At 43.2% G+C, this 26,245-nt stretch overlaps 1 protein-coding gene across 1 annotated transcript in view; it reads right to left on the reverse strand.

The window, feature by feature from the left end:
• MARCHF6 (membrane associated ring-CH-type finger 6) overlaps nt 1–26,245 on the reverse strand; it is a 2,699,933-nt gene that overhangs the window by 1,876,700 nt on the left and 796,988 nt on the right. The window contains exon 9 of the mRNA XM_044064887.1: nt 18,443–18,629. Within this exon, the coding sequence (XP_043920822.1) occupies nt 18,443–18,629 (187 nt within the window). The remainder of the gene's footprint in view (nt 1–18,442; nt 18,630–26,245) is intronic.

Raw genomic sequence — 26,245 nt, forward strand, 5'->3', positions numbered from 1 at the left:
GAGTTTTTAAAGTGGGTTTTAGATAGTGAATGCAGGAGGAGAGATCTTTGTAGAGTGCAGCGAGTCTGTTTTTGTAATTGTTGCTTTTTGGGGTGTATAGAGGGAGAGGGGGTTGTACATTCTGTGGTGGGAATGTGAAAGGTGTATTAAGTGTGGTATTAGTAAGAAACATTGCAGAAAACATTATAAAGCAGATAGTAACAGACATTATAAAAAGCCAATTACAGCACACAACAATGTAAATACTGTCACTTTCTACAGCATACAGTGCTTTGGAACTGTAAGGCAATGAATACAAAAAGTGCTGGTGTGTGTGTGTGTGTGTGTGTTGGGGGGGGCAGGATGTCTTACAATTTAAAGACTGATGTTAGGAACAAGGCTGTGAGACAAATATGAAGTGAAGATGTGGTGACATGAGTGAGGGAAAGAGGATAGTGAGAAAAACGTACATCACAATTTTGCAGTGGTACTTAGCATGATTAATTTTCATGCAGTCTGACTGGGGTTGAACATAAATAAATGCACTCATACTCCTGTCATACCAGGAGACTGCTTGACAATGAACCTTTATGGCTGAGGTAATAAACCTGCTGGAATAATTACACAAGGGTCAAGTGACCAAAATAACATCAGACAGGTGATGTGCTTGGCATTATGCTTGTTTATGCAAATCCTACTGCATTTTTTAGCTCCAACACAGTTATAACTGACAGTCAAATCCAGGGACTTCACAACAAAGTGCCAAGTAATTTTATCATATAAATGATTATATAGGAGCATCAGAAGTGGGGAAGAGAAAACGGAGGAACACGAATGATATGGGTATTGGAGACATGGGCATAATTACTTTTTGCGAGTATAATTGCCTTTTTCTGTAGGGGCAGACTTAACACAGACAAATCTGATGGGTGGTAGTGAAATGTAAGAAGGCAATAGTGGAGTGAGACAGACTGACAGAAAGCAGACAACTGATGATAGAAGATTTGACTATAAACACAGGACGGAAACTTCTCCAAAAGGATGGAGAATACAAGGTGGAAGATAGGAAGGGGGTTGATAGACCAAAAAACTTTTAGTTATGTACTTACCATAACTTCGGATGTATGGGATCCATCTCGCCTACATTCATAACTGATGGGTTCGGAGCCGATCCCTCGGCTCCGACTCGGCCACTATATAGTAGAACAAAGTCTCTAATTGGCTGGGCTACCCCTTATCCCAGAATGCACCACGCCTGTTTCCCCGGATCTTGTTTGTTCGCTTTTATATACCTACATCCAGGCACAGAAACATACCAACAACTGTAACAAACTAAAGTCCTTCAAGAGAAAAACTCAGTAAGTAGCAACACTTGCTCTAAGTCCAATGGGAAGGGGGAAGGAGGTGGATTATGAATGGGCGAGATGGATCCCATACATCCAAAGTTATGGTAAGTACATAACTAAAAGATGTAATGGGATCCTATCTCGCCTACATTCATAACTGATGGGACAGCATCCCTAGCACCTAAATCCCGGGTGGCTCATTGGATAACACTCCTGAGAACTGTGGAACCAAAGGAAGCTCTGCCTCGAGAAGCCACATCTATCTTGTAATGAGAAATAAAGGTGTGCAGAGAAGTCCAGGTAGCAGCCGCACAGATATCATCTATCGATAATTTGGAGTGAAATGCTACAGAAGTAGCCATTGCCCTGGTAGAATGAGCCTTGACTGGGAATGGTAGCTCCTTGCCAGACTGTGAATAGATGAAGGAGATGCAACCTTTAATCCATTTGGCTATGGTGGTTTTAGCCACCGGATGACCCAACCTATTTTCCGCAAAGGACACAAACAGCTGATCTGACTTTCGTGTCTGATTGGTCCTACTTAAATAAAAACGTAGTTGTCTGTGAACATCCAACTGATGGAAAATATATTCTGCGCTATTGGAGAATTTGGGAAACACTGGGAGCTCCAAGGATTGTTGAATGCATAAGGGGGATGCTACGTTAGGCAAGAAAGAGGGAATTAACTTGAGAGACACTCTGTCTTTGTGAAAAGTCAAATAAGGAGGATTAGAACAGAGAGCCTGAAGCTCTGAGACCCGCTTGGCAGAGGATATTGCCACCAAAAAAGCGGTTTTCCAAAATAGAAATTTTAAATCACAAGTAGCTGCTGGTTCAAAGGGACGGGCAGTTGAAGCTAGAACCATATTCAGATCCCACTGGGGCACAGGATGGGCTATTGGGGGCCGAAGGAGCCACGCTCCTTTAAGGAAAGATTTGCAAAGCATGTTTGCCATTAAGGAAGGCTCAAAGGAGACATGAAAATTAGAGATAGCCGCCAGTTGGACTTTAATTGTGGAAACTGAAGAGCCCAAATAAAACAAAGAAGCCAGGAATTCTAAAACCTGAGGTACTGGGGCGGTAAGGATCTATACCTCGTTGCTGGGCCCAAAGAGCAAACCTCTTCCACTTGCTGGAATACAGTTTAATAGTGGAAGGTTTGTGAGAAGAGGACAAAATGTGGATGACGTCTGGAGAAAAAGAGTCGTCTCTGACTAAGGTTGGAAGTGGAGTAACCAAGCGGCCAACGTCAAGGATCTGAGGGATGGGTGAAACTGTCCCAACTGATGAGTCAACAGGTCGGGCACTAGGTCCAGAAACCATGGGCCCTCCACCGCATACCTCAGAAGGAAGGGGAACCAAACCTGACGAGGCCAGTGTGAAGCGATCAAAATCATGTCGCTCCCTAAATAAAATCGCCTTCTGTATCACCTTCGGGAGAAGGGGAACCGGAGGGAAGGCGTAAAGTAGACCGGGGGGCCAACTGTGAGCTAGAGCGTCCCTGGGAATCTGCCCCTGAGAGGGAGTCAGAGTGAAGAAGTCCCTGCATTTCGCATTGTGAGGACTGGCGAACAAGTCGCAAAAAGGGAGGCCCCACTTGGCGAAGATGTTTGCAGCCACCCTGTCGTTGAGGGACCACTCGTGGGTAACAGAAGAGTTCTGCTCAGCCTGTCTGCAATCACACTGGATTTCCCCGGAATGTGCGTTGCCACTAGAAAACGCTGGGTAGAAATCGCCCAATGCCACACTCTCATGGCCTCTCGGCAAAGAGGGTAGGACCTGGTTCCGCCTTGCTTGTTTATGTACCAAACTACCAACATGTTGTCGGATAGGATCGCAATAGTACCCCATGGAAGAGCATGATGAAGTGCTTGCAACACCAGTAGCACCGCTCTCATTTCCAGGATATTGATATGTAAGTGCGTTTCATGAGCCTGCCACGTGCCTTGGACAGACATGTCCAGATAATGACCCCCCCCACCCTGTCTGGGAGGCGTCCGTGGTCACCGTGGCGACGGGAGGCTGAAGGGCAAAGGGTCACCCCTGGTCCAGGTTGGACCGAAGCAGCCACCAACGTAGGTCCCGACAGCAAATTTCGGTAATCTGGACCAAATGGTTCAGGGGAATTTCCTGTAAGGACAACTGAACCGATAGTAGCCATTGCAGCACCCGCATGTGCAGCCTGGCTAAGGGGACTAGTAGAATAGTCGAGGCCATCGTGCCCAGTAACTGCAGAATCAGTCTGGCCTGAACTCGTGATCTGGGTAACAGGGTTTGAACCTGAGACTGCAGGACCTGAATCCTTTCTATAGGCAAGAATGCCCGCATTCTTCTCGTGTCTAACTCTGCTCCTATAAATGTAATACGCTGAGACGGCTGCAGCACATATTTTCCCCAATTGAACGTGATTCCTAGTGAATGACACAAACTGACTGTGGTCATAAGCGCCCGAACTAATAGATGCTTGGAGGTGGCAGTAAGGAGCCAGTCGTCTAGATAGGGAAACACTTGGAATCCTAGACTTCTCAAGTGAGCTGTCACCACTGCCAGACACTTGGTGAACACCCTGGGGACTGTGGTGAGACCAAAGGGCAGTGCTCGGAATTGGAAATGACTGGTTCCCAGGCGGAAGCATAAATGACTCCTGGACTCTTGACTTACCAGAATGTGATAGTAAGCGTCCTTGAGATCTATGGAGCACATCCAGACATCCTTCTCCAATAACGGGAGAATGGACTAAAGGTGACCATTCGGAATTTGGATTTTTTTACAAAGCGATTCAATGAGCTGACGTCCAAAATGGGCCTCAACTCCCCTGTCTTTTTTGGCACCAAAAATAGTCTTGAGTAAGTTCCTGATCCGATCTGGTCGGCGGGGACAGGCTGGATGACTCCTTTTCTTAGCAGCTTTGAAACCTCGACCGCTGCTTGATCCCGCTGACTGGGTGGCACATCTGGGATTTTCCTGATAGGAAGAGGGGGGATCTTGGTGAAAGGGATGAGATAGCCTCCGGTTATGGTTCGGAGCACCCACTGTTCCTTGGTGATAGATTCCCAAGCCTGTGGGTGTTCCGCAAAATGACCCCCGACTGGCTCTGGAGATGCGCAGTCGGGCCACATCTCAGGGAGGGGGAGCGTAGGATGAACCACGAAAGGAATTGCGGTCTCCAGAGTTACGGGGGCCTCTGCCGCCTCTGGGGCGGCGTCTTCCTGAATCCCCCCCCTGCCTCTAGAGGGGGGATCACTCGGTGGAGTAGGGAAAGACCTTTGAGATTTCCTGAACCACATTTTCCCTCCTCTCTGGGCCTTGGGATAAGGTCTAGGAGGAGTGGAAAAACGGGCCCCCACGGCAGTCAAGGTCTTGCCCTTCTGCTCGCACAGAGTCAGTGTGTACTTCACCTTGGGTCCAAACAGGGAGGACCCATCAAAAGGGGCGTCGGTGAAGGAAGACTTAAAAGCCTCCGCAAAGGGACACAAGCGCAACCAGGCGTGTCTTCCAAGAGCCACGCCTGTTCCCGCTGCTCTACTCGCCCCTTCGGCCGCATATGAGATGAGCCTCATGGACGAGTTGACTATCGAAAATAGGGTAGTCATCTGGGCGCCAACAGTTTGGGCTAACGCCTCAGGAAGGTTACCCGTAAGAGACTCTCCTAACTCTTTGAGGAGGTCCCTTTGGAGCCTGGTGAAATGGCAAAGGTAATTAAACGACCGCAGGGTAAAGGCCGCTGAAGAAAGGGTACGCTTCCCGTACCTATCCATGCTCCTGGAATCTTTATTAGGAGGGTGAATAGACATTGAAGCCTCTGCCACGTCCTGCTGAGCGGCAGATGCCACCACCATCGCATCTACTGCAACTCCTTTGGTCAAAAATTCCTTTTGAGGAGGGGCTGAGAGGAACTTGTTAGGCCTGGCGGCCACCGGTGCCACAGAATCAGGGTGTTCCACACCCTTCGAGAAACTAAATCTAGCAATTCATCAAAGGGTGGAGACACCCAGGAGGAGGAGGGCTGGGCCCCAAAAGCCTTGAGGAAGACAGACTCCTCTGCGGAAGGGGTTTTGGACTGCCAATCGCCTCTCTGTCTCAGGATATCGAGGATATCTGAGAATGAGACGTCATCCGAGGACGATTTAGGGGACCCTTCCGCATCATCGAAGTCAGTATCTGAAGTGATAGACTCATCCTGGGAGTCAATGTGCTTCCTCTTGCACAATTTCTTCCTTGGAGGTTCATCTGAAGCGGATTCAGAAGGACCTCCCGGGAGAAGGGAACCCCCCAAAGGGGTATCCTCAGGCCCTGGGGCCCCGCTGTCGTGGGAGTGAAGCACACCAGAAGCACCAGTTCCCAAGTCTAGGGACGGTGAGGTAGAGACTTGCTGAGCCGGCAAGGACATGGCCAGCGCACTCCTCATGGCCTCAAAAGCAGGACCTCCAGAGTCTACGGAGGATACCGGCTGAGAGACCACGACAGTACCGGGAATCCCTGTGGCTGACGCTCCGAGGGGGAGACTAGGCACCGAAGCTACCAGTTCCAAAGTGTTCCCCTCGGCCCCGACCGAGGAAGTCCCGGTACCGAACCCTGACGCCGAGGACAGGGTAGGAATGATGGTCGGAACCGAGAGGCTCCGAGGGAGTCTCGGTTCCAACTGGATGACTCTGCTCTACCATCACCGACTCCAATGGCTCCGAGGAGGTTGGAGGAGTAATCAGGTGTGTCGAAGTGGGGATCGGCTCCGGAGCGGAGTGAGCTGGAGCAGAGACCATTTTTGCAAAAACCGGGGACTGGAAAAGCCTCTGGATAACTCTGTCCAAATCTGAGTCAGACAACCTGGAGGATTTAGAGGAAATAGATGGGGGCCGAGACGACTTCTCTCTCGGCTCCGAAAGACCAGGGGACCGGCTCCGAAACAGCTCCAACACTATCGGCATCGGATCCGGAACAGTGTGAATAATCATCTGCGCTGAAGGAGACTTCGGGGCCGAGGGGGGAGAGTCTGAGCTGCACACCTCCAATGGCTCCGAGACCAAAGGAGCCGAAGCAGGTGATTCACCTCTCGATCCCCCAACCAGCGACTCAGACACCAATGGAGCTGAGGAAGGAGGTATCGAGGCAGACCCTTCCACCGGAGGCTCCGAAGCCATTGGAGCCGAGGAAGAAGTGGTCGACCTATGCTTCTTGGAAGTCAGTTCCGACGGACTGGTCGGAGCCGACGACCTTTTCTTTTTAGAAGCTGGAGAGGAAGGAGAAGCCAAAGCTTCCTCAAAGGAGGGCTTAATAAGGCCCTTAAGGATCAATTTATTTTTACGTTCTTGAAGAACCCTAGAGGAAAAAGTATGACACACACTACAAGTTTTCTGCAAATGTTTCGGTCCTAAACAATACACGCAAACAGCGTGGCTATCAGTAATAGACATTTTGTAGTTTCACTTGGTGCACTTTTTAAAGCCAGACTTCTGCTCTTTTGACATCTTGTCACACAACTGTTTTTACCACGAAAGCAATTTTAAAGTAGGGCACGAGCCTATCACACAACACAACGAAAGCAAACCTTAGCAAGAGCCCTTTGACTCAAAAAAACGGGACTGGCCCAAGATACAGAACACAAAAACGGGCAAAAGCCCTCTAACTTAAAACGGGCTTGGCCCGATGATCAGAAAAGAGAAACCAAATCCACACACAGACACATAAATAAGGGCAAAGGCCCTCTAACTTAAACGGGCCTTGCCCGGTATGTACAAAAAATACCAATCACACCAAAAACAGGTTACACACACAGGTAAAGCTGTTAAAACAGCTGTATGTTAAATTTGTGAAGAAAACCCTAGGTCAAAAGACCAAAAAGTAATGAAAAACCACTTGGCTCCAGCCACGTCGAGACCACGTCTAGCTTGAAAAGCGGCAAACGAGATCTGGGGAAGCAGGCGTGGTGCATTCTGGGATAAGGGGTAGCCCAGCCAATTAGAGACTTCGTTCTACTATATAGTGGCCGAGTCGGAGCTGAGGGATCGGCTCCGAACCCATCAGTTATGAATGTAGGCGAGATAAGATCCCATTAGATCAGTAGATGGATCTGAAAAAGGCTTTAGCAGCTGAAAGCACTTGTCCTCTGTATTTCTGTCTGTTGTTTTGTCGCTATCATAGTCTTAAATAAATTGTTTAGTCAAGTTTTACGGTGTGGAGCATCGCTTACTTTTGTTTTTGGCTTGATAGACCAACCCAGAAGGGAGCCCACCCAGAAGTCAGTCACCTCTGTGTTGGACTTCGTGGCTTGATGCCACCTCTGGCTGCACAAGCACAGTATCGGTCCACCTTCATTCTTCAACAGCAGCCATATTTACACCAGGTGACAAACACTGGAATGAGCTCTCACCCATCCCTCCAGATCGGTGGTCACAGCTATCGCATGCAAGCCCTTCAGGTCATCATTCACCACCTGATCTTAGTTACTGTAACAAGAGGCAAACTTCCGGTTTCCTGGGTACTGAGAGGTAGATGCAGTGGCTGGTGCAGAAAACTATCTGCTGCCTCACCACTGCCAATACAAAGGCAGATCCTTCTGTGATGTGGTGAAAGGGATTGAATCAGAACATTAGTGCAGTGGGCATCCATAACTGCACAATAGTGCACGTGCATAAGTTCACTGATACGTTAGAGTCCTAAGGCCAAAGCATAGGAAATTGCCTGTGACAGGTTGACCTATAAAAATTTTCAGAAATATTTCAGTACACGACAGAAATTACATAGAATGCAATAAGGAGCAGTGGTTCCCTTATTGGTTCATTGGATAATACTAGGCTACTGACCCAGAAGTCCTTATAAAACTAGCCAAGAATTTCACCCTCAAAGTCAGCATCCGTTTCCCCTAAACAGCAGAGACACAGGTGGGATCCCAGGGATATACTTTCTGTTTCCCATCCAGTCTTCCATGCTCCTCTTAAAGAGGACTAAAGAGGAACTCTGCTTGACATGGAGAGGGAGTATATTGTACAGATGGGAGAGTCTCTGGGACACAGGTCTAACCCATCAACAAGTTCTACTAATGTCAGAGACTATAGGTTAAGGTCTTGCGTGGGGGTTGCGCCAGTGGAAGTTTGTCTTATGGATATGCAGTAACTCCGTCTAAGCTGCGTATGAAATGGCCTAGTACACACACACACACACACACACACACACACACATATATATATATATATATATATATATATATATATATATATATACACACACACATATATATATATATATATATATATATATATATATATATATATACACACACATATATATATATATATATATATACACACACACATATATATATATATATATATATATATACATACATATATATATATATATATATATACACACACACACACACACACATATATATATATATATATATACACACACATATATATATATATATATATATATGTGTGTGTGTGTATATATATATATATATATATATATATATATATATATATATATATATATACACACACACACACATATATATATATATATATATACACACACACATATATATATATATATATATATATATATATACATATATATATATATATATATAAACGCGTACACACACGCACGTACACACACACGTACATATATACACATGTATGTACACATACGTACACGTATGTACGCGCTCACACACGAGCATGCAGTCGTATACACACATGTGCACACATACACACATGCGCACACATACCACATACGTATACACACACGCACACATATATATACACACGCACACAGGTATACACACGCACACAGGTATACACACGCACACAGGTATACACACGCACACAGGTATACACACAAGTGTTTATATATAAACTCCAAAACTAAAAGAAACGGTAACTAAAACGCATCATAAAACAATAAATAGCAGCAGAACATATTAAACCAATGTGGTGAATACAGAATTGGGCGTAAAATCAGTTTTATTTTCAAATTAAAAGCAAAAGAAAAACGTAGTAAAGTACAAGAGGAGTGCTTTTGGGTCCTTGCAATCCTTCTGCAGATCTACTAACAAAGCAATGTCAGTTTTTATTAAAAGTTTAAAAATCAATTATCCAATCAAAAACCATAAAGAAATGCACTACTTCCACAATGCATGAAGAATCTCAACTGATAAAAGTTCCATTATCCAATCAGAAACCATCAAAGAATACACTCCTTTCCGTGCTGCATGACGTGCCTCCATTGATAAAAATTCCATTCATAGATGTTACCTGTGAAGTTTACAACCCTTAAGAGTGGGATTTATCGGTACATTCCCATTCAAGCATGATTTGTCAGCCTGAAGTTGAAGTATCCAAAGCACTGCCTCTCTCTCTCAGTGCGATCTGGGATATTCCCTACTCTAATATTTTCACGTATAACCTGTAGTACCATTTAAGAAATCTGTGCCCACTATTTAAAATTATATGGTTTGTTAGGGGATTTTTAAACTTCTAATAAAACATTTTGAGTTAGCACTACGTTGGTATATCTCAAGAAGGGATGCAAGGACACGAAAGCCCTAATCTTGTTTTTAATTTGAAAATAAAAAGTACAGTTTTGTACCTACCATAAATGTAGATGTTCGAGTGTATTCACTGCTGCAGTCATTACACTTGGGTTATCCTGCCTGCAGTCGGCCAGAGTTCCAAAGTCTTGGTCCGGCGTCGGTTGCTGTTGCTTCTTTCCCGACGTCAGTGCGCCGGGGGTATAGAAGATGCAGCAGATGCCATTTTCTTCAGTTTTTCTTGCCCCAGATGTCAGGTGCCCCCAAATAGGTAGGCAATACACACTGCTAATAAGACATACATAAAAAATAAAAACAAAACCTTCAGTTACAAGCAAATACACCACATAGGTTGTATAGGTAGAAAGGTACAGATAGGTCCCAGCTAAGAAAGTGGGGATGGAGGGTGGGTAACCTGGACTGCAGCAGTGAATACACTCGAACATCTTCATTTACAGTAGGTACAAAACTGTACTATGTTCATCGTGTTTCACTGCTGCAATCATTATACTTGGGTTGAATCCTAAAGCTGAGGTTGGGTGGCTAGTTCTATAAAGCATTCGGGGTGGCTATGAGGCCCTGCAGCACTGCAGTGGCAAAGACAGCTCTGGATTTAGAGTGAAGAGGCAGGTGGTAATGCTTGTAAAGGTATGCACTGACCTCAAAGTTGCAGCATCCAAAATATCCTTGACAGGTACTCCTCTAAGGTAGGCAGTTGAAGTAAGTGGCTGTTGCCCTGGTGGAATGTGGCCTAATGTTGCTTGGTACAGTTTTTCCATGCTGTGTGTAGCAGAAACGGATACAGTGTCCTATACATTTTGAGATGGTCTGCTTTAAAATAGCCTTTCCCTGTGATCCTGCAGCATATGCTACAAACAATTGTTCAGTTTTCCTGAAAGCTTTTGTTTTGTCCAAGTAGAAGTGTAACTGCCTGTGTATGTCCAATAAGTGCAGAAGTCTCTCCCCTTTATTCTGGGGATTTGGATAAAATGTTGGCAAGTGAATAGTTTGGTTAAGAGCCACACTGGATACGACCTTTGGCTTAAACGTAGGGTTTGTTCTTAAAGAAACCCTGTCTTGATGAAAAATGATGAAAGGTTCCACTGCCATTAGTACCTGTAACTCTGAGATTCTTCGTGCTGAGGTTATTGCCAGAAGCAGAGCAGTTTTCCAGGATACATATTTTAATTCTGCTGAATTGGCAGGTTCAAAAGGAGGTAAAGTAAATTTTTTCAAGACAAAGTTGAGGTCCCAAGTTGGTGTTGGTGCTCTCTGGGGCAGTCTTATGTTTTTAGCCCCTCTGAGGTACTGTTTTAGCAATGGATGAGAGAAAATAGGAGGATCTGTGTTGTAATGAGCCGAGATGGCAGAGGCGTGGATCTTAATGGATGAAAAGGATATGCCTTTGTCCAGCATCTCAGTTACATATTGTAATATCTGAGGAATATTTGGGACAAGAGGGTCAAAGCTTTGAGCCTGGTTCCAGGCACAGAATCTCTTCCACTTTTCTGAATAGGATTTCCTGGTGCGAGGCCTCCTGGCCTCCAAAATGACATCCATAACCGCTTTAGAGAGAGATGTTGTCTGCTTGACTAAGGAATCTGCCATGCAGCCAGGTTTAAGGTTTTGAGCTGACTGTGCAGGATCTGATCGTTTTGTTGAGTCAGAAGATGCGGAATTTGAGGTAAATTCCATGGTGGGCCTTGAGCTAAGTTCTTTAAGATTGGATACCAGTGCTGGTGTGGCCAGTCTGGGGCAATCAGGATCATTTTTTTTTTTTTCTTGTCTGGCTTTTAGGAGTACCTTTGTAAAGAGAGGCAGTGGTAGGAAGGCATACACTTGTAGGTTTTTCCAGCTGAACGAGAAAGCATCCACTTTCCATGCTTGTGTGTGGTAAGTCCTTGTGCAGAATTGCTGTAGTTGGCAATTCATTGGGGAGGCAAACAGATCTAGGTCTGGGCTCCACCATTTTTGTGTTATGCAGAATATTTGTGGATTTAATTTCCACTCGTGAGGATCCATGATGTTTCTGCTTAAGTAGCCTGCCAAAGTATTTTTTATTCCTGGCAGGAGTTGTGCTTGCAGATGAACTTGATAGGTTAGAGCTGCGTTCCACCAGGTCATGGCTTGTCTGCAGAGGGGATGAGAATGAGTGCCCCCTTGCTTGTTTATGTACCACATAACTGTGGTGGTGTCTGTCTTTAGAAATAGTTGTCCTGGATGCAGGAGGTCCTTGAAAGCTGTTAGGGCATTTTGTACAGCTAGCATCTCTTTTTGATTAATGTGAAGATGCATTTGGTCTGCGGCCCACTTGCCCTGAATACATTTTCCTGCCATGTGTGCTCCCCAGGCGTAATCCGAAGCATCTGTTGTTAGTGTCTGCCTGGCTGTGGGTAGAGTGAAAGGCCGTCCCTTGTTCAGGTGACATGCCTGTGCCCACCATCGAAACTCCTGTTGTAGGCAGGGAATAAGCGGTATTACTGCTTCCAAACTGTGACAGTGTTGAGTCCAAACACTTTTTAGGTACCATTGTAATTTCCTCATATGCAGTCTGGCATATGGTATTAGTAGTATGCAGGATGCCACGAACCCCAAGGCCTGCAGTATTTTCTTGCAGGGAGTTGGGCTTTTGTTGCCATCAATTGAAAGTACTGAGTCAGTTCTTGTTTGTCTGGCATGAGATAAGCCAACTGAGCCGTTGTATTTAAGCTGGCACCCAGGAATATTAGCTCTTGTGAGGGCACTAGTTTTGACTTCTTTTCATTTACTGTGTACCCTAGGCAAATTAGCAATCTTTTTACAAATGCCAGATGCTTTAGAAGAATGTCCTTGCTCTCTGCTTGAATAAGGCAGTCGTCCAAGTATGGATATATTTGAATTCCTTTTTGTCTGCAAAATGCAATTACTGGTGCCAGGCATTTTGTGAAGACCCTGGGCACAGTAGATAAGCCAAAGGGCAGTGCAGAGAATTGGTAATGCAATGAACCAGCTATGAATCTGAGGTATCTTCTGCAATTCTGTCAGGGGGCATGCAGGTATGCTTCTTTGAGGTACAAAGTAACAAGCCAAACCTTCTTGCCCAGCATGGGAAGGAGCTAATGTAGTGTCAACATTTTGAATTTCGGAACATCCAGGTAAGTATTTAGTATAGAAAGGTCCAGTATGGGTCTCCAGGCTTTGTCCTTTCTGGGGACCAGGAAAAGTCTTGAGTAAAATCCTTGTCCTTGCTCCTGTTGTGGCACTCTTTCAATAGCTGTCATGTCCATGAATGCTGTAATTTGTTTTTGTGCCTCTTCCCATTGATTTTGTGGCAGGTCTGGCATTCCTTTTAGCCTTGGTAAAGTGTGAAAGTGGAACCTGTAACCTTGAGACACAATATTAAGAACCCATTTGTCTTGGGTGATTGTATGACAATTGTGTGAAAAAAGTGCTAGTTTTCCCCCTAAGGGAGCTGCCAAAAGGTAAGTGCTTGGCATTTGAAGGGGGAAGTCATTGGGACTGTTTCCTATAAGGTTGTGACTTGTCTTCCCCTCATTTTGGGGTTGAATCACTCCACTGTCGTGGTCTGTAAGAGCCTTGGGGCTGAGATCCGCCTCTTGGGCATCTGTATCTGCCTCTTTGTGGTCTGTCTGACACTGGAAAGAACCAATTTTTTGAAGGCCAATTTCTGCTAAATCGAGGTGGCAGTACCTGTAAGAAATCCTTCACTGTTAGCATAGATTTTGCCTTATCCTCCATTTTCTTTAATACCTCTTCTGCCTTAACACCAAATAAAATATTCTGCTGCAAAGGTGCATCTAATAATTTTGCTTTATCATGATCAGGTAAACCTTGTTCTTTTAACCAAGCATGTCTTCGAATCCCAGAACCTGTAACTGCTGCTCTACAAGAAGCCTCTAATGAATCAAAACCACACTGCAAAGTATGTTTTCCCACTTGTTCAGCTGCATGCAATAAATCCTGCATTTCCTTATAGTCAGGATGTTCTGAACTTTTAAGCATTTTCTATTTTAACGGAGACATTAAATATTGTTGCTATTTAAGCATATGAAACTGGCAATTTAAAGCCCTCACTGCTAAAGTTGCAGAAGTGTAAACTTTCGTCCCCCATCTGTCTAATGCTCTGGAAATCCCTGTCAGAGGGAACTGGATTTTTAGCCATTGAAGCCTTTACCCCTTTGGGACCCTGGGAAATAGTTTCTGGGTCAGCAACAGGGTTTTTATAAAGATATTTGTGAGAGTCAGGTACTCTGTAGTATCTGTCTGGCTTGACTAGAGCAGGGGGCAAAGAATCAGGATTTAAAGTGGATTCAGAGAACACATCATCCACAACATTTAACACTGGCGGAATAGCAAGGGGCCTGTGCTGAGGCAGTAAAAGAAAGTCTCTGAGCCTTTTCTTGGATTCTGAGTAATCCTGGCCCTCCCAATGGAAATGCTCCCTTCATGGTATGTAAAGTTTCCCCAAGAGAGTAATCCTCAGGAGGAGAGGCTGAAGGAATTGATTCTTCAACGTCAGAATCCTCATAGTGGGATAAAGAGTATCCCTGGTCTGAAGAGGAATCCAAAGAAATGGAAACCTGGTCAGAAGAATCTTAGTCTGTATCCTGCCTAGGCCTTTTATCAGGAGGGGGATGGGAACCCCTATTCAGAGTAATTAAGTCTTCGGCCATTTTGAGCATCTGTTTTTTAGGCATGGAGGCCTGTCCAGGTGAATGCTGAACTTGCTTATTTGTCTTTAATGGAGTTTTAGACTTGGCTGAAGTTTTGATGGTAAGCTGTGAAGGTCTGAAAACATCCTCAGAAGCAGATGCCTGCTCAGCGGCTCCGGACCCATCTTAGGGGTTAGTTTCCGTAGGCCCAGTACCTTGAGTTTCCAGAGGCCTAGCCACCTCCACGTGGGAGTCGGAGGCGGCCTGTGGCTCTGAGGTAGCGGGCGTCAGGGGCTGCGAAAGTGACTCACTGAGAACTGGCGACTGGCCTAGAAGAGGCTTCGTCGTCATTTTTGGGCCTCGGATGCCTTTCCTTATCTTTGTCTTTGCGTTTTTTGTGTATTCCAGTCGTCAGTTGTTCTGATGGCATGGTATAATTGAACTTTCGGCCAAAATAATGTTGATCAAAGTCAAACTGACGTTTAATAGTGCGCTTGTTAAATCTAGCACAAAACCGACAACTAGTGACGTCGTGGTCTGGGCCTAGGCATGGAATACAGTAAGAATGAAAATCCTTATGCGGTATTTGCTTCCCACAAGAAATACAATTATTAATTTTTACTGACATTGGTCTGAGGCAAAAAATGTTTCCCCAACGGGGTACTTAGCTTTATTGAAGACTTCGGTTCTGAAATTCGAATTGAAAATCTCAGGAGTTGGCCGACCGGCACTTGCGAACTGCTTTTGCTTCGGGCACCGCGTGGCAAGAAAGACTGAAGAAAATGGCGTTGGCTGCATCTTGTATACACCTGGCGCAGTGACGTCAGGGAAGAAGCGACAGCAACTGACGCCGGACCAAGACTTATGAACTCTTGCCGACTGCGGGACCGCCTAAGGGCAAGATAACTCAAGTGTAATGACTGCAGCAGTGAAACATGAACATCTGATTTTAAGCCTGATTGTGTGGTGGCTGCACTGGTTTATGTTCTACTGCCAATTACGGTCTTACAATGTGGTTCTTTAGCTACCGTTCTTTGTATTCTTGGAGTTATTTGTATTTTCTGTACAGAACAGTCACATGGCTGAGGGCTGTGAATAAAACTTGAACTAGACTACCAACCAAAAGCATCTACTAAAGGATTCCAACTTATCCAGGAAGTTGCAGAAGATGAATTCCAATCCATTGCTTCATTTGTATTTATCCACACAGGATTGTGTAAGTGAGAATGTACCAACAGACTTGGACACTTTTCTCTTGAATGTGACAACACAAGAGAATTTACTATACAAGCTAAAAAGGCAGCAGTGGCAACGCCTCCATTTGGAGGCATGCTTACACTATTAGATCATTTCTTAATATTAGTAATACCTACCTATGGGGATGCACACCCAGATTTACTCAGAAAATGGCAAGTATTAAACAAAGAATTGCGTTTTAGTTATACAAGATAGTTATTAAAACATTTTGAGACTACTGAGCGAGAACTGTTTTCCTCTATTCAAAAACAGCAGCATGACAGAGCTACAGTTTATGGACTCAGTTTATGTTATGAAATTGGATGAGATTTATGTAAACATCTCATTATATGATGCCAAGCTGGAACAGATAAAATCTAAGAAAATAATATGATTATAAAGACTAAAAAAAATGGTCACATCTTCACTTGCCACACACAGCCAAGAAGATTTCTACGGCTGAACAACAGTCAACTACAAAAGTGGCAACAGCTCACTCTACATGTGAAAATTAATGTACCACCACTGTTATTTCCACTTCTAATACAACATCAGAAGAGCAAACACAGAGATTTGAGTGCTACAGCCAAGGAATCATCTGTATTGCCACAGGTTTTTTCCACTCTCCTGTTACAGATAATACTGTCTTGGAAAAGAGAGAGACAGACACAGATCTCAGAGCAGAGAGAAAAGGAAAAGAAGACTCTCCAGTGACTGGAGAGAACAAGATCAGAAAAAACAGCAACAGATATGAACTTTTTAGTGGTGAATCTGACTTGACTTAACTGAATCACAATGTTAGATATTAAAGAGAGGTCTTAGTATAGTACTGGCTACAGCTTCTAATCTAAATGATGTGATATTGAATTTAAGGTTATTTGGACGTAATTTGATGTGAACAACTATGTTTAAGAATGATAACAGCATGAACTTTGATCAATTCAAGAAGCCAAGTACATTTGCACCACAGAATGATGAGGCTATAAATTTTTACTGATTTGTGAAATGGAGATTTCTAGGAGATTAAATGAACCAAGACACTATTTTCAAAATTTAAGCAAGGATGAATCACAAGCCCTGCGACATTTAAAAAGTAATAAAGATTTTGTCATAACACCAGCTGACAAAGAGGGCAGTATCGTACTCATGAATTGTAAATACTTTATTGAAACTATTAGGTGATGAAAAGACCAACAAGAAAATATAGATTTACCTCAAATAACATAAACAAGAATGTTCAGGATGGCCTTAAATTGCTCTTCACCTTGAATAGAATTACTCAAGAATTGTACAACTATTTCATTGTAGAACATTCTATAGTTCCAAACATTAAAAGTCGCCCTAATTTACATAAATGTAGGGATAACCCACGGTTTGTGTCCAATAATTACACACAGAGGATGTACAAAAATGAAAAAGCTCCATCTAACATGAGGGATAATTTTGTAGATAGAGACTATAAACCAGAGGAGACTGAAAACATATCTGCAATTAATGAAATATGATACAGAGAAACCTTGTTTGGGCAAAATGCAATCTTCAAAGTATAAGATCACTTCCAAAGACAGGATCGTTTTGACATACGCAAGTGATATTCAGTATGTATGTGAGATTATAAACAAAAATTGAAAAATTCTGAAAGCAGATGCTACTCTTAGGGATATACTGGGTGATAAGCACTCTTTCACCTTCAAAAGGAATCATAACTTAAAACAGCATCTCTGCTGTAACTTGAATATGAGTGATGGTAATAAGTCCAAAAGGATTGGCACCCTTCCATGCAGAGCATGTTCATCCTGCAAGTATATTTCCAAATAGACAGTTTTTACATCCAATTTCAAAGGGGAGCTGCAAGTATAAAATGTATGCTGACTGTAGAACTAGACATGTAATTTATATTGCTATTTGTGATTCCTGCAATGGATATTACACTGGCAAAGCTGAAAGGCCAATAAAAGAATGAATATCCAAACACGTGATATTTGCTTGAATGATTTGAAAAGTCCCCTAACAAAGCATATAATTTTAAATGGTGGATACAGTTATTTCACGGTACTACAAGTTGTACATGAAAATATTAAGAGGGAATATCCTACAAAGCACCAAGAGAGAGGAACTGCATTGAATACATGAACTTCGGTTCAACAAATCAACAGCTTGAATGGTAATGTACTGATAAAGCCCGTCTGTAAGGGGCAGGAACTTCACAGGTAACATCTATGAATGTAAGTTTTATCAATGGAAACAGGCCATGCAACGTGGAAAGAAGTGTATTCTTTGATGCAGTTTCAGTATTTTGGGATTCAGTCTTTTCAAGTACACCTACATGTGTGCATGCATATACATATGTGGGTGTGTGTGCATATGTTTGACATATATATATATATATATATATACATACATATACATATATATATATATATATATATATATATATATATATATATACATACATATACATACACGTATATACAAGCTATTATTTCTTCTTGCATCACTCCTTGCAACCTAGGCTGAACCTGCACATGGTAAAGTACAATCAATGTTCTACCCCAGTTAAAAATAAATAAATACATTTCCCAAAATAGCCACATTACATTCATGATATCATAACCTGCAACTGATTAGAACACAAACACTATTACACAGCAAAATGAAATGCTTGTCTATATATATATATATATTGAGAAAAGCACCTTGGGCACCATTGTTAGCTTCTGCAGCATCCTCCACTGCAGCATCATCATCATCTTCATTGTCATCCTCCTCATCTCCCTGGTCTAGCTGACCTTCTGGATTCTCAGCTACTACAGCATTTTCAGCTGGAAGATTAGCAGGATGTGCAGCAGCATTCTGTACCACAGCAACACCTTCCCCATGGCCCTGGACAATTTTAAAAATGCAACACATATGTCATAGCTAAATTACTAACAGTGAATCACCTAAATTTTAAGGTACAGGTGTTCATTTACTAGAATATAAACAATATTTTTGCACTTACTAAAGATGGAGTATTTCGATAATTAGCTAGGAACTACACACACAAAAATAAGTTTAGTACTCATCATAAAATTCTGTGTTCATTTTCATTCTACCTCAACAGATGGGTTTGGATCAGACCCTCAGATCCAACTTGGTCATTATTTTAGCTCACAGCCATGAAAAAGTTCTCAAGATCCTCCCTTACCCATCATACATCAACCCATGACATACCTCAGATCGTGTTTGCTGGTTTACATATGTAAGAATTATCATACAGTATAGACACAGAAAGCCATAACCTGGAGCTCAACAATGAACAGAGACGTCCTTATAATTTCTTGCTCTTCCAGGAAATCAAATGGTTAAAAGGTTGGGAGGTTTTTTTTTTTTTTTGGGGGGGGGGGGGGGCTGAGGAAGAATGAAAATTGACAACACAGATGGAATGCTGTACATAACTTTTTTGCCTGATGTCACTTTTCATTCATTCCTCAACAGTTGGGACAGAGTACTCTATTACCTAATATACCATGTGGACTCTAAAGATATTCCTGAGCACAGATGAGCCAAAAGCTGCTTTTTCCTGAGACCACATTTAGTTTGTAACAAGTAATAAAGGTATGACGATTGGACCAAGCTACAGCTGCACATATATATTCTACAGAAGCCCTAGACAGAAACAATAATGTAGCAGCCATGGACCAAGTTGAATTGGCTTTTAATAGTTTTGATAGTGACAAACCCAAGATGTTGTACAGAAATGCAGTCAGTCAACCATCTGGCTAAAGTTACTTTTGCCACTTATTTGCTCAATTGTGAGTCTGCAAAGGAGACAAATAATTAGTCATTTTTTTCTAAAATCCTTTGTTCTATTCAAATAAAAATACAACTGTCTGAACATCCTTTGTGTAGAGTACATTCACCTTTACTTGTTAATTTAGGAAATAAATCTGGCAGACTGATGGATTGGTTGTTAGATTCCGACACCACCTTAGAAAGTAAAGGATTAGTTCGTAATGCTACTCTATCCTTGGGAAAAATCAGGCCAGGAGGTTTAGAAGACAAAGCTTTTAACTGTGAAATTCTTCTGGCACACGTGATCATTACTAAAAGTAACAGTCTTCCAGGTCAGAAAATGAAGATCACATTTTGTTGCTGGCTCAAAGCAAGAATGAATTAAGGCCTGCAGTACCAGCTAAGTCCCATGAAGGAGTTGGATCTTTATGACGAGGTCTCAAGAGAAGAGTCTTTCAAGAAGGCTTTACAGACTTTGGATAAAGCCAGGAAAGAGCTCTCAAACCAAATTAAAAACTAGGTACGGCTGTCAAATGAACTCTAATGGTAAAGCAGCTAGCTCCTTCAATGAAAATTGTCGCCAAAAACTCTAGAACACAGTGTAGTGGGCAGAAAAAAGGGGTCAATGTACCCGATTCGCCCAAAAAACAAATATATTCCAATTACTTCTATAAAGTTTTCTGCTGGAAGCTATACGGGAAGATAAAGAATGAAACAGGATGAGAGCATCAGTTCTCTGGCTATTAAAGGAAACGGAGAAACCATGCTGTTGGGTTTGAGATATTCGGATGAATCATGCCTGTTGGGTGAGACAGGAGGTCTGGATCCAAAATCCAAGATGGGTAAATCAGAGGAGGCCAAAGACAGGGGGACAAAATCTATCAAGGCCATTAAGGTGCAATGAGAATGACTTTACTCTTCAACCGGACAGCTTTCTGCAGGAACTTTGGGATTAGGGGAGTTGGGAGATAAGCACAGAGGAGACCAGGGGAACAATCGTGGAAGAGGGCATCCCTCGGTGATTCCCCCAGTAGAGAGATTACAGCAAAGAAGCTGCTGCACTTGTCGTTTAGGGGGGAGATGCCAACAGATTCCAGCAAGACTGGCCCCATCAGTGAAAAATCATTTCTGCCACTCATGTTGAGAGAGCACTCATGAGGTAGTAGAATGAACCTGCTCAATTTGTTTAAAATCAAACTGGATTTCCCTGGAATGCACGTTGCTACCAGAAACTGGTTGGTTGAAATCACCCACTGACAGAGCTTTGACATAAGGCATACTCTATCTGGTTTTTCCTTGTTTATGTACCAAACGACTGACATTTTCTGTTTGGATCGTAATTGTCCTGAAAGGGAGAGAGTATTGGAAGACCTGCAACACTCACAGCACTGCTCATTTCCAGGACATAGCTATGCGAGTTGGTTTCTTCGGGGGACAAAGTGCCTTGGACAGTCTTCAAAAAGAAGTGCCTCCCCAATCTTAGAGGTATCCGTGGTTTTGGGCAGAGGGAAAATGAAAGGGCAGCCTTATAAAACCTGACCCTATCGAATCCTCCACCAGCTCTCATCTGAGCTGACATATGTTGGTAAAGAACTGACCATTCTGTTGCTAGTACCCACTGATTAATTCTCACAAAATCTTTCTAGGACTGCAACTATAGCCGTTTACATTCATCCCAAGGCTTGAAAGATCAGTCAGGCTGAGATGTGGTACTGCATATTTTTCTTACTTGGAATCTTATAGTTTATACTCGACAGAAGAAGGGAGGCTCGTCACCAATACTTTGCTGAAGATTGCTCCTATGAATTCCAATGTCCGAGTCGGGTCTAACTCGGATTTGTTTTAATTTATAGTGATTCCAGGATAGCAGCAAGTCTGGAGTACCTAATCTCTCACTCTTAGTAGATGCTTGGTCGGGGTGGTAATGAGCCAATCGTCCAAGTATGTAAACACCCAGAATCCCCTACAATCTCAAGTGAGCTGCTACCAATGCCATGCATTTGGTGAACAGTCTAGGGGCTGACTGAGGTGAGACCAAAGGGCAGTATTCAGAACTGGTAATGACCAACTCCCAGGCAGAAGTGTAAAAATGTTCTGGATTGTCTGCTCATTTTTTCAGTGGTAGTATGCATCCTGAAATTCTATACAGCACATCCACTTGTTCTTGCACAAAAAGGGAAGGATGGACTGAACCATGACCATCTGAAACGGAGCTAAACTGACCTGTTCAAGTTGCTGTGATCCAGAATCAGTCTCCAGTCCCGTTTTCTTTGGCACTAAAGAATCTTGAGCAAGTTCCGGATTACATCTGGTCTGGTGGGACCTCTTGGATGACTTTTTACAGCAACTTTTGTTTCTCTAGTGCTGCTTTCCTTTGACAGGGTGGAATACCAGGAAATTTGCATGTAGATGGGGATGAAAACTAAGGTGTACAAGACTGTGGTGCGACCAGTACTAATGTATGGTACAAAAACCTGGGCAGTAAAGGCTGAACAGTTGAAGGCGCTAGAGGTGATCTAAATCAAGTGCCTGAGAAGGGTGGTAGGATGAGAGCAGAAGCCAAATTAGCTCCAACTGCAGAAAAGATAGATGGCGGTTTGGACATATACAGAAAAGTAGACAATCTGGTGAGGAAGATTTGAGACAGACAGGAAGAAGGTAAAAGGAAGCAAGGATGTCCAGGAAACAGGTGGAAGGATTGTGTGAAAAGATCTGCGACAGTTACTCGTGAGTGTCGAAGGCAGGAGTGTGGCACTGAATCAAGCAAGTTGGCGACAATTAACAATACCCCGACCTCATGTAAAAAAAAAAAAAAAAGGGAAACAGGGGGCTGAGGATGATTATGATGGAGGTAGAAAGGAAGAGAAAATTATGTAACCTCTGGAAATAATCTTCTCGCCCACATAACTTTTGTAATGTCTAACCAGGCTCTCGGGTGGCGTGATAAATGACCCAGATTGCCGCCACAGGGGGACAATCAGGCATCCTTTCAGGAGCGCTGGTAGGGTCCGTCAAAGAAAGAATCTCTAGGACCCAGATTCTATGGACCTCCTCTGCTACAAAGGCGGTATCTTCCACTTGAATTCCCCTCTGCCTCAGGAGGAAACTACCTCCACAAGGATCTTGGAAAGGACCCTGAGATCTCTTGAACTACATTTTTCATTCTACTTGCTGGTTCCTGGAGAAGTTCTTTGAAGGGTCAAAATACATACTCCCAATGCAGAAAGTATTTCCAGCCTGCTCGCACCTGGAGTGTGTGTCCTTCAATTTGGGGCCAAATAAGGAGGAACCATTAAAAAAAAGTACTGACAAAACGAGTACTTTTAAGGGCTCTGTAAAGTCACACAAGCACATCAAGCAAGTCTCCTAATGGAAATGTTTGAACCCACTGCCCTTCAGGTACCCTCAGCTACATGAGAGATAAGCCTCACGGATGAACTTGAGGTAGACTGAAGGGGTTGCCAACTGTGAAGTCACAGAAGCCTAAGCCTCAACAGTAGTGGTCCCAGAAAGGGATTTTTAAAGTTGTGTAATCAAGTCGTTCTGAAGTCTTGTGAAGTGTGTCAAGTAGTTAAACAAATAGAGGGCAAAAAATCACTCTGGCATATACACACTTCCAAAACCTGTCCAAAGCCTTAGACTCCCTGTTAGGGGGATGGACAGAGGAACTTTGCCCTGATAGTTCCTTCCTAGTGGCCACCACCATGACCATGGCATCTACAGGCACTCCCTGCTCCAGAACTTCCTCCCTACAGGTGGTGAAACAATCCAATCTGGTTTCTTGGGGTTTGGCTCAACTGTAACATATTTCTTCCATGCCTGAATAGAGATCAAGTCAATGAGCTCACTGGCTTGCGAAGTGACCCAGAAGGTAGACATGGCAGACCCAAATGCCTTCAGGAATACAGATTCCTCTAGGAAAAGATAGTCAGTAGACCACCCACTCCTCTACTTAAAGATTTCAAGAATGTCTCAATGAGATGTCTTCAGGTGGTAATCTTGAGGACCATCTTCCCCTTCATCGAAACAAGTATCCTTGATGACACTTCAAGTGCCTCCTCTTGCACTTCCTCTTCCTAGGGACTTCTTCAGTTGGATGCTCCAAAGTATTCAAAGAGATGGTGATACTCTACTGGGTAATTTGGAAACTTTGGGCTGGCTGACCCTGTGGCACAGAAAGTTGTGGCACAATGGGCAGAGACTCACAGGATTCAAAGGGAAGATCCAAGGGGTTAAGGGCAGTCCATCCGGTAGAACCCTCCCTCCAACACCTCAAAAGCAGAAACATCTCGGGAGAAAGCAGCAGACAGTCGAGAAGCCATGATTCCATCCTACTGGCTGCTCCCCCTGCCCCGAAGGCATTACACACAAGGCAGAGGTCTGAGATTAGCTGTCCAAGGCTCCCAGGAACAGACTGCTCCAACAACTTTAGTCAATTCTAATACCCAAGAACCAACAGGGGCATTATGGCTACGAGAGTCATCCAGCGCCAAAACAGTCTAAGCCAGTGCAGGCAAGACACAGTCTCAGAGCCAAATATACTATAGATCCAGCCAGACGGTCCCAGCAGATTCAGATCCAGGGTCTCCAAAACAAAAGGATGGACCAAAGAAAGAGCAGTGATAAGTGGAGTAGCATGAATAAGGAATTCCTGACCCAAAGGTGTAGAAGTAGAGAAAACACCATTCTCTATCTGCACAGACACACATTTCCTAATCAGTGTCCACATCAACTAATGTCAGGAGTTCTGGAAGAGTGAGAGCAAGTGACCAACGGCAACTTGGGAGTGCCAGCTGGACTCAAGGTACAGGAAGGGTCCCTAGAAGGCACCGGGTCTATTAAAGGAGAGTATGTTGTTCTTGGTAAGGGCTTCAGATCCTACAAAAAAGGATCTGAGGAAGCCTTTTTAGAATCCGAAGCTGACTGGATCAAAATAGTCTTTGGATCAGACTCAAGGTGCTTCTTCCTAGGTGGTTCTATGGGTGCATCCAACAAAGGTGGTTAAGAACCAGAATGTCCCAAAGGCTTTGAGAAAAGCTCCTTAAGTTTAGATTTGGGGGATGAAGCACAGAAATATTCTCCAAGAATGAAGATGGTAGTAAACCTTTCAGGATCAAATTATTTTTTTCTACCTGCGATGACTCTAGAATTGAAATCCTTACATACTGAGCAATCAAACTTGTCAATGGTCTGAAACTAAACAATAAATGCATAAAGCAAGTGCATAAGACAAGGGAAACTTGTGCCCACATTTCTTGAAGCCAGACGGACATTTTTCACCTTTTGCAGACATTCTCAGAGACAGGAAGGACTAGAGAGAAGTATAATTTTTTTATAGCAGAAGAAATCAACAATAGAAAAATATACCAACAGTAAAATTAGACCACGCTAAAAGTACAAAGGTTATAAAAGAAGGAAAAGGAGGGCCCTACCAACAATGCTAAGTAAAATTACACAAAGTATTAGTATAAAAATAAGGGGAGGTAAAAGTTAAAATGTAGTTAATGAATCACAGAATTAATATAAAATTATTAGTATAGAAATAGAAAATTCACAACTTATTTCCCACTGAAACACCCAAGAGCTCAGAGCTCAAAGCAACCAAGTCTAAAATATGATGGTGGTAAACGACACCTGAGGTATGTTGGGAGTTGTTGGAACTAAAGAGCTTTTTAGGGCCACAAGCTAAAACAACAGCAGAGTCAGATCATAGGGTCAGATCCACACCAAACTGTTGAATAAATGAAAAATGACAGATTCAAGCATTTCAAGTTATATCAGGCACGTTCTTTTCCTGCTTCGAAAAAGAGTCAACCAGCATGAAATTACCTATATGCATACAGCATCTAAACACTTAAGGCATTTCCTCTGCACTATATACTGTAACTTAAAACAAGTAAACTCAGTGGTATCCTCGAAGTCTCAAAACAACCCACTAAAGTGTAGTGGGTCTAAAAACAAAACAGTGTAAGAAACTTCTCGGTGCGGAAGATTTTCAGTCCATATATTTCTAGTTAATCACTGTATATTAATCAGATCAGACAATACTAGTAGAAGTAGCGAACGTAAACTCGTCAAGTCAAAAAGTAATAGAAAATATATAATTCTACAGCATTACTAAGTATTCAAAAGTAATCCAAGCAAGGCAGGCAGTCTGTTTCCAGTCGAAAATCCTTTAAGTACACAGACAAGCGATCCAAGTAAAACAAAAATAGAGTAATAATTTCCTCACAAGCTTTCTAAATATATATATACTTTTTATAGGTTCATAGGTTCATACTAGGCTATCTGCCCAAGGGCATTTATAAGCCTAGCCCATAGTTATGTGGCTTTCGCCACCCCTTTAGTTTGAATAAAAACTATGCCTATCATTTTTCTGTGCCTCTGTCAAGCAGTGACACTGAAGTAATCCCTGGGGTATATCTGCGATCTCCCATCCATTGGTCAAGATTCCTCTTGAACAAGGCCAGTGAGGTGCTCTGCCTCACATGTACCGGGATTTTGTTCCACAGCATAGGGAGTCTCTGGGTGATGAATCTGTCCCTCCAGCACGTTCTGTTTATAACCGTGTCAAGGTTTAAGTCTCCGCCCTTGTGGTTCTGAGGGATCTAGATTTTTGAGGTGAAGCATATTCATCAAATCTGGGTTTGACATGGCCTTATATGTCAGGCACAGGTCACCTCTGAGCAAGCGGTATGAGACTGAATAGAGCTGGAGTTCTTTCA

Source organism: Protopterus annectens, chromosome 3.part0 (assembly GCF_019279795.1).
Source record: "Protopterus annectens isolate FY-2018-M chromosome 3.part0, PAN1.0, whole genome shotgun sequence".
Classification (NCBI taxonomy): domain Eukaryota; kingdom Metazoa; phylum Chordata; order Ceratodontiformes; family Protopteridae; genus Protopterus; species Protopterus annectens.